The 10,415-nt window shown below is 36.3% G+C and overlaps 1 protein-coding gene across 2 annotated transcripts in view; it reads right to left on the reverse strand.

Moving 5' to 3' along the window:
• Positions 1-9,245, reverse strand: part of ubr2 (ubiquitin protein ligase E3 component n-recognin 2) — an 81,082-nt gene extending 71,837 nt beyond the window's left edge. For both annotated transcript variants that reach the window (XM_067422405.1, XM_067422406.1), the window contains exons 1-2: positions 9,106-9,245; positions 269-528 (exon numbers count right to left, since the gene is read on the reverse strand). In XM_067422405.1, coding sequence (XP_067278506.1) covers positions 269-528; positions 9,106-9,189 — 344 coding nt within the window. In that variant the 5' untranslated portion in view covers positions 9,190-9,245. The remainder of the gene's footprint in view (positions 1-268; positions 529-9,105) is intronic.
• Between the last annotated feature and the right edge of the window lie 1,170 nt (positions 9,246-10,415).

Genomic DNA, 10,415 nt, shown 5'->3' on the forward strand with positions numbered 1-10,415 from the left:
TTGTAGAGTTTGTAGTATTAATTTTCACATGCAGTTACACATTGTCGGTTAAAAACAAGAAAGTAGCTTTCCATCCCTGATGGGGAAAATAAATAAATGCATTTTGACGGACCACCTACTAAATCATCAGTCTAGGAAATAAACAGTTAGCAGCTCACAGGGTTTTGAAACAGCCATGATCACGTGTTTTTAATGTCTTTGACATCAATTGTGGATGCAGATGAGATGAGTGGATCAGAAAGAGATGTATGAAGTTTTGACAGTGTACCTGCAGGAATACGTTGGCTCTCCCACTTTAAACACATGGCCACAGAGCTGTGAGGGCTGGTTGTTCTGTTCTAGCTTGGCCAATCCCACGGACGGCTCTTCCCCGCACAGGTACCACTCCAGCGGGCCCTGAAGCAGCAGCTGAGCCAGCAGATCCTCATTCTGGGGGTTCAGGTTGGGGCCCAGGCAGTAGATTTTGGGGACGTAGCAGGCCAAGTGCTGGTACACCTCTGTGGGCAGGTTGCTCACCTGTAGCCATTTCTGTGGACAGATGGGTAAAACATTAGACACACACACACACAAAAACTATCCGAATATTAGAAATGCAGCCTTTAATCATTTTAAATATGTGAATAAATTCGTTTTTTTTTTTTTTTTTTTTTTTGGTCAACAAGCAAAATTCCAGTTGCAATCATTTTACATAAAATAGCATAAGTCATTTAGGTACATGCATACAATTCAGTATATGCATGCACACATACCCATAAATATATATATATATATATATATATATATATATATATATATATATATATTTTTTTTTTTTTACACTAAATTTTTTTACATTAAATACATTTTTAAAAAGTATACAGTCTTATTGACCAAAGGTGAAGGCTGAAGCTAAAGCTTATTATGCCTACCCTTAACTCCACACAAGCAGGGCTAATTTACATTTATTTAATATATCAAATATAAGATACTCAATGTGTATTTGGAAAAACATACATATTTTTTATATTTATTATAATAATTATTATTATTATTATCACCATTATCATTTCCATTACCACTACCATCAGTCATGATTACCATCATCATTTGTTATACTTTTTCATTACCAATCCTTTATAAAGTATTTTAAACTGTATTAATGAATTAGCCTTTTTTTAATTCATCAGGGAAGCTATTCCACTCCTGAACACCTTTATTTGATGGGCAGTTTCTTCTTAAATTGGTTCTACAATAAGGTATATTAAACACACATGTCCCTCTAAGATCATAATTACTGTCTCTCAAATTAAACATAGCCTGCAAGGACTGTGGGAGTAAGTGTCGTCTTGCCTTAAACATCAGTATAGTAGTATACAAATCTACCATGTCATAGAATTGTAATGTTTTCAGCTGGGTAAACATTAAATGTGTTGGGGTATTATGAATGTGTAATTATTCTGATGGCCTTTTTTTGTAATAGAACAACTGGAGTAGTTCTAGATTTATAAGTATTTCCCCAGATTTCTATTCCATAGGTTAAATATGGAGTGATGAGAGTACTGTACAATATATAGTGCACTTTTGTTGAAAATATATTGCAATTTATATAAAATTGCAATTGTTTTTGATATTTTCTTTTGAACATTTTGTATATTATATGTCCATGCCATTTTATGATCTATAATCACTCCTAAAAACTTAATGTAATTAACTCTAATATATTATTATTAGTGGTGTAACGGATCACAAAACTAACGGTTCGGATCACATCACGGATCACTAGTCACGGATCGGATTATTTTTCGGATCAGAAAAAAAGGGGGAGGAAAATATTTTTATTTGCTTTATTTATTGTATGACAAATGTTGGTGTTAGCATAACCTATATGGTTATGGTTTTAACAAATATAGGCTCAAATAAATAACCAGCTGAATAAATCACATTTTACGTGTAACGTGAAATACAACCTGTGATATAAAAATTTCTTTTAAAAGAAATACTGCAGGACATAAAGAACTTTTTTTTCCACCTCCCGAAAAGAGTGCTCTCCATTATTTCACTTGTTTACCTAAAGCTAAAAGCTATTTTTTCTTGCTTTACCCAAGGCAAAAAGCCATGTGTTGACTTTGAAACAGAGTACACTTTACATTATATGCATATGTGGGGAAATTACTAGATTTTCGCATCAATAAATGTTGGTTTTAATACAGACAGCGCTGTCCCTTTAATTCAGCACGTCCAGCACAGCAAATCAGACTCGGTGCAGAAACGATCGCCGCTGTTCGCACTGACGGACCAAAACTGCGTGCAGTGTGAAAACTGTAATCTGTTAACATGGTACGGAAAAAAACACGCGCCGTAAACAGACTACGCTGTGTGTGAAACGGGCATCAGCAGGTGTCGTTTCAGACAGCCATGCTCGATGTATTCGCCACTGGCTCTCTCATGCTGCCACAGTAACGTTACCTACTGTTACAGTTTTGTCCACCACCCTTCTTCCGTCATCATTATATTTCACCGGGAAGCCAAAATGCTCTCATGCGATGTGAATGATGCGGGAGGCTTTTCAAGTTCTTCTGCTCCTCCGCTGGTCATTGTTGACCGATTGCCTTCACGTGAACGACTGCTGTGTGTAGTTTCACTGAAACTCGGCGAGTTTAAAGAAACAAAATTACTTAAAAGCAATTTCGGCAAATGAAACGGTCTTTTACTCTGCGATCGCTAAACAATTAAGACGAATGCGCAAAAAAAAAAGCGCAATAAATCCGCGGGTCACGTGCGTTCCGAACCGTGGATCGTGATCCGTTCAGATCACGGGTCAACTGTTAACCCCTAATTATTATCAATTTTAAGTTTAGTAAAATTTTCTATAATGTATACTAAATACCATGAATTTTGTTTTAGATAAATTCAAAGATAATGTATTTGAATCGAACCAGTTCTTTAGTTTGTACAGTTCTCTCTCCACTACCATTACCAACTTTAATGCTACCATTACAGTAACATTACCAGTTATTCGACAACAACATAAAAAAAATGGTAAGGTAAATAGATCAGGTGGTCAAAGGTCAGGTTTGAAGAGGAACAGTTCGATTGCACTGATTGCATTCACAGTCTATATATACGGAACGTTTTTTTAAAAACATTTCTCAACAAAGTTTATATTTATTTATGCAAGTACCAAGGAGAACACAATGTTCCCTCTAGAGGTGTGTGGTTTGAACCGCATTCGACATGCCGACCGGAAGTGATGTCCTCCAATCAGATCGGTTTGAGAGTTATTAACACCGTTTAACTTCATCAGAAATACAACACTTGATACATGTGTGTGTGTGTGTGTGTGTGTGTGTGTGTGTGTGTGTGTGTGTGTGTGTGTGTGTGTGTGTGTGTGTGTGTGTGTGTGTGTGTGTGGTAAGAGCTGCACATTAAATTGAGAATCACAATTCTAAAACTAATAAGCAAAATGTATTAGATGTTCTGACAAAATAAACATTTCTGCAGTCTATTTAAAATGTTTAATAAATCTGTATTATTTAATCTACTCCATTTGAATGAATGATTTAATAACTTGCTCTTCACATATTTCATTACTGGATGAATCAGTGTTTTTCAACAAACCTCTTGAATAAATAATTTAATGACAAAAAAATTAACAAGTAGTCAAGTTAACAGTAACTTGTCATCACTAGGGTTGTTTTTACTAGTGTTGAAACGATACCAAAATAATGACTTCGATACGATAACAGACTAAAACGCCTCGATACGATTAGAAATCATTACCACTGTAAAAAAAATATTTTTTATTATTTAGTTTTATTATTTCCTACGGAGCCCCTTATTTAAAGATAAATAGTGCACATGATTTACTATTTCGTTCCCTTGATTTATAAATCGAGCTCACGCTATACTAATTTGTTCCCTCGATTTATAAATTGTACGCACAATTTAGCAAATCAAGGGAACGACTTAGTAAATCGTGTGCATGATTTAGCCTACGTGTTTTTTACTGCATGTCATGTGCGGGGCTCCGTAATTTCCTCTTTTCATATTGTGAATAATAAATGTATTTTAATTCGCTTGTTACACACGGAACCTGTTTATTGTAATAATTATTTGACGTCACGTAGCATACATTTACACTCAGAATTATTCCTTTGCATACTCACATACTAAACAGCTTTTGTTTTTATTGTTTGTATGCTGGAGGTATGTGATTATTACATCGAGTGCAGCGTGATGTTAACATTTAAGATAGCATTATCAAAGAGTCTAAAAAGGAAAGTTAACAACGAAAATAGTGAATCCAGACAACTTCCAGCAAATTTAGAATTGCTCTACAAGTAGTCTGGGAAAGAGCCCATCCAAACCCATTTCCAATCCGTCGAAATCGTGGTACCAATCAGAAACGCTGTGGCTTTACACGACGACGACAGCGCAGCGACGGTGAACTTGAATGCCGCTGTGGAATATCACTCGTTCGATTCAGCTATCGCGTCTGTTTGAAGCGTTTTAAACTTTTATAAAAATAAAAAAAACAGAGCAAAGAACAACACTCGGCTAGTGATCATAACACACACCTCTGGATCTGGCCTTTCTGTGCTTATTTCCTCACACTAGATCTGGTAATCATGTAAATAATTGTAAATGCATAACTAGCATAACTATGCTGAAGTCTGAAAATGTTCTAACACATCTGAAATTACTGAATTTGAATAAAGTTTGTGAGACAATTTTCCAAAGACTCCTCAATATTATTTTATTTTAAAATGACAGAACACAGACCGACTGAATGACACTTTAAGCAGAACATCTCAAATGGAGATTGATAAAATGTAGCTTACTTGTTTATTGGTGTTTTCAGATCAATCCTTGTGCGAGAAAGAGCTTGCGTTTGTGCGGTTGCCAGATTTCAGTAATTAAATCCCCAAACAGAGCTTAAATGTGAAAAGAACTCGTATACTATCCGGTGTTTTTTCTGTTGAGTTTTTGAATTACGAGATTTACAAAAGAAGTAGGAGGCAATGGTGTTTGAGACTCACAGTATGTGATGTCCATGTATTGAACTGAAAAGATGTATTTCCGCTTTTCATGAGTATAAGGTAAAGCAGCTCTCTTTTATCATATTAGATCCATTTAAGTGTATTTAAAAATTATGTTATGACGTTCCTCTGTGCGTTCGCTCGGCGCTGCTGTGACATGTTCACACTGCTAAGAGTAAAGCACTTCTGCCCAATAAAACCGAGGGTAACGCAGATATGACACGATTGACAGGCGACTCTCTCAGACGCTATGCTGACACGTCCCGGGTCATTGGTTAAAATAGCAATTCTCACAATTTACAAATAGTTGGAAAAATTTGGGATATTGTAGGTACTCAACTGAACAAAATATATAATACTGGCCTAGTGGTTTTTGGATATTTTACTGCAAAAATACTACATAGTGCACCTTTACAAAGGGAAGAAGTGTTCGGAGATTTGCCGACCGGATACGGCGAATGTTTAATCTATCAACAAGCTCCGCTTCACCTTCATTGCTCTGGTTGGTTGTAGCGCTATCCTATCGCGTGCAGAGGGAGTTTGAAAGACAACCGTTTATCCGCCCCTCGGATTGAGCTGTCAATGGTGAGTTTCCAGACCAAACATCTGGATGTGGGTCTGACTTGTCAGGCTACCACTCAGTGACATCTTACACTTAAGTTTACATATTTTAAAATATAAAATAGCTCTGAGCACTTTGTTTTATGATCCATCCAAGCAGTGTTTTTTTTTTTTTGAAGGAAAAAAAAATAGGATAAGTTATTATTAAAAAGCATTTCTTTGCATCAGTACTCTGCTCAGTTCACATGGGTAGAGTATTTTGTACTGTGTGTGGATGACCATGTTAATCCGCCACCACAGAAGACCATTTTTGACTAAGGGAAAAAACAGTTAAATAAATAAAAAACCTTGAAAAATGGCTGATAATGCAACTAAAGGAAAGAAATCCGCTGCCTATTTAGAGCACATCAAATCAGTCATTTTAGATAAGATGCCTGCCTTAGAAGACAACCATCCAAGAAGGAAGCCCACAAGGTTTTGTAACTATATTATGCAATTCTGACATAATTTGTTCCCGAAGAAAATACTGTAACAACCTAGCTGATGTCCAACAGCAGGTATATGTGCCACAATCACACACTCGAAGGAAACACGGGGATTACGTATGCACAGCAAGCGGAACTTGGCAGTCTCTGTTACTGTCTTACATCGACCTACTAACCTGGATTTAGTGCTAGAGCATCCAAACAATCCAGCATCTCTATTCACACAGTTCACCATGAATGAACGGATTTGAAACTGCCAATCAGATTGTAGTTTTATCAGCATAGACCTATGATGTAAAATTAGCATTTTTCCATGGTCATGATGTCTAATATGTGACCCTGGAGCACAAAACCAGTCCAGTCTCACAGGCATATGTGGCAATAGCCAACAATACATTAAATGGTCAAACAAATTATTTTTATTAAAAAATAATTGGGATATTATGTTCCATGAAGATATTAAGTAACTTTCCTATTATAAATATATCAAAAATGTGTCATTAGAAGTAGTATGCATTGCTAAGGACTTCATTTGTACAACATTAAAGGTGATTTTCTCAATATAGACCCTCAGATTCCTGATTTTCAAATAGTGGTATCTCGACCAAATATTGCCCTATCATAACAAACCATACATCAATGGAATGCTTACTAATTATTATGAATATATATTGTAATAAAAATAAAAAATACCCTTATGACTGTTTTTGTGGTCCAGGGTCACATATAGTGATAACTAGGGATGGGCATTTTCCCAAAATATTGTATTCGAATATTTGGGCTCATAAAAATCGAATATTCGAATATTCGTTTATTTAAATTAGGTATTTTGAGAAAATGAGAGATGTTTCTTTTTTTTTTCTCTAAACATGTCGTCACCATTTCTGAACAAGCTTATGATTAGGCAATGTACACAACACGCTTACGTTATATCTTAAGGTTTTTAAAACATTAAACAGTGTGTAAAAAAAATGCCTAAAGAACAAAAGCATTATAAACTCAAGGAGCACGAGCGCAGAGCGCGTCAGTTAGCGTGACGTATACACACACACACACACACACACACACACAAACGTCAATAGGCTATAGCCTACCGACCTGTGTGTGCGTGTGTTTGATATGGCTGATGTGTTTACTTTGTATTGTTTCACATTTTCATGTAGGGATAAACTATAATATTATTGGATTATGATATTATTCTCGGGTGAGAAAATGCGCCACTGACAGGCGTTGCGGAGACAAAGATATCGGTTAAGTGAAGTCTGAGTGAAGAACTTTGTATTTTCTGTTCATAAACCCTCAAAGAACTTTAAAGGAAGCATTTGTCTCGAGATCATTTTGCTATCATAAGTTCTCACTCGCACTCGGGGTAACTTAGCTACAGATGAGCTTACCTGCACTCCTGAGCAGTGATCGCTCATTCCACTGGTGTTTGGATTTCATGTGATTCTCGTTTGTGGTGGTGATATCATTATAACTCAGTTTCAGTAATTGATTTCATCAAAAGTAACTCCATTTTGTGCATTTTCATCATAGTGCAAACAGCATTTTCAATTTTCATCGAAGTAACGTTAATTCCAAACATTGCGAGGCAGACGACGACATTGTGATCAAATGCACTTAAATTATTAACCTGCTCCACAACGCCACCCAGTGGATTGAGATATAACTGCGAGATTTAGAGGGATTTCTCATGGATGCACTGTGTAGCCAGTTGCTTGTGACTTTTTATTTTATGTCATCCTTTTATTATTTTATTTTACCTTAACTTATTTGTGTTGAAATAAATATTTTTGTAAATGTTTTAACTTCATCACAACTTAATGTTACCCTTTCATTGTTATTTATGTTTAATTTTCAATGGTTCCAGTCGGAAGTTCCTACCAATTGTTGTAGGTGGGGCCTTAATTAGTGGCGCACCTTAGGATGCGTTATCCGCTTCCCCTTTAAGCGTTCGCGCTCAGTCTGACTGAATGCAGCGGGGGAAGTGCGGAGTGAAACAGTAGGCCTTCCAGTGTGTGTGTGTTTTCTAATTTTGCTCCAACCTAGTTTTTCTTTAAAGTAAATAAATGCACGTCCTTCATCTCATCCATGTTTGGCTGTCCTTCTGTCCTGAGGGTACCACTTGATATCTGCTACAACTGCATTTACTGCCAGCCAATTAACAAAATAAAATTCGAATAGTATTTTTAGTTTTCGAATGTTAATTACAGATCGAATATTCGACTATTCGAATATTCGTGCACACCCCTAGTGATAACCACTGCTGACAATCAGTCTATCAGACAATACAAACCACAAAAAAATGAGGTATTGCGTGTGGTTTTAAATAACCACCATTTGTGCTACTTTGTAAAAACAAACCTACTCGTGTTTATAAGATAGATGTGACACGGAAATATAGTCGGTATTGCAATATGCAAAACTGAAACACACACATATGTAACTGGAATATCTCAGATAGATTAATGTTTAGTTTGTAAACCACAACATTTTTTAACACCTGCTATCTGGGGGGAGGCAGTCACACTAATGTCCACACTAATGTTTTTATTTTTTATAGGAACGCAGAAAAACTACACAAATAGATAAGACTTTGCTTGTCTAAATACAATTAAACAGCGTTTAAAAGTGTGAAACTATGTTAATAGCAGCATAAACCGAATGACGTAAAGATAGTGAACAAAGCAGTGTTGTTTTTATCCAACTCTTGACAGATCTCTTTAAAAGCTAATTTCTTTGTAAGCAAAGCCATACGTTAAACACCAAATGCGAGAGATGATAACATTTTATACTTGTATATGTATTACACAAATTCATGTATAAACGTAGTGTCAAATGCGTGTTTTGGAGCTTGAGGTGTGAAAATTGCACAAGCTAGCTGTTAGCGCGTTAGCAGTACAGCACTGAGCAAAACAACCCGAGATGAGGAGCGAGAAAAAAACTGAAAATTCATCGCCCACACATCGATTTCCGCTACCATATGTATATGCTTAATCAGGATAGACCATTTACAGCGTCTTTATAAAACTGTCGCCTACCGCAGCGGTGTCCTTCGCGGAGAAATTGAGAAATTCGCTGCAGAGAGCGGACGGTGCATCGCGATCAGTCTCGGCCGCCGCCATCTTTACTTCAGTGACCAGCAGCAACGGCCGTCGTGAGGGAAGCGGAAATCAGCCGCTCGTCCTACTTCCGTCAAAGTGCTGGAAAACTTTTCAGCTGACTAATGGGAAAGTACGGTGTCCCTGCTGTTGCCTTGGTGACAATTCACAATAGTAACCACTCATGTTTTTTTGTTTATTGTTTTGTTTTTCTAAATAAATTGTTCACGTAAAAATGAGCTGTCCTTCCCAACACTGTAGGCTGTTTTATCTTGTAAACTCCCTGCATATGACAATCCGATGCTCATGGCGTGAAGGCTGTTCTAGGCTGTCTTTTCTAATATTTGGAAAAAATTACCATTTTTGGAAACCAACAGTTGATCTAAACTAGCATGACATCACATTTTTGAATCTGAAAACAGTAGCCTATCAGTGATTATGAATAATTATTAAATTTTCTTTTTTTCTACATTTCCTTTACTGCTGTCTGTTTAATGTCAAATAAAATACAAGGACATCACTCACTGCTCTTGATTGAATAGCTTTTGTAAGTTTAATAAGGATTTATCTTTAATTTAAACAGTGTTATATGCAGTTATTTTACATTTGATCAATTTCTCTACCAAATGTTAGAAAAACCTACCTGAAAAACCTGAAAAGCATTGTTTTTTATCAGTATCTTTACTCAATAGTTTTTATTTGTGCTGCTGCTTGTATTTAAGTTATTTGTTCTTATTTTCTTTATTTTTATTAGTCCTTTTTTCCCCTGAACATAGCAAATACCGAACCGTACTGAAACCGTGAATCTAAAACCGTGATATAATTTATCATATCATATAAAACCAAACCGTGAGCAATCTGTATTGTTACACCCCTAGCGTAACGTATGTAAGGGGGTGCCACAAAATGTAGAACATTTTCAAAGAATATCATGATTGAAAAAAGGTTGGGAAACACTGATAGTGTGTGTGTGTGTGTGTGTGTGTGTGTGTGTGTGTGTGTGTGTGTGTGTGTGTGTGTGTGTGTGTGTGTGTGTGTGTGTGTGTGTGTGTGTGTGTGTGTGTGTGTGTGCGCCCATGTTCCTGTGATTTTCAGCATCATCTTTAGTGTCACATCATCCTTCAGAAATCATTTTTTTGTTAGTGATTATTATGTCAAAAACAGCGGTCTATGTGCTGCTTTTTGTAGAAACCGTGATGCCTTTTTGCAAGATTCTTGGATGAAGAGAAAATGTAAGCAGCAAAAACATT

Source organism: Pseudorasbora parva, chromosome 17, assembly GCF_024679245.1.
Source record: "Pseudorasbora parva isolate DD20220531a chromosome 17, ASM2467924v1, whole genome shotgun sequence".
NCBI classification, from domain to species: Eukaryota; Metazoa; Chordata; class Actinopteri; order Cypriniformes; family Gobionidae; genus Pseudorasbora; species Pseudorasbora parva.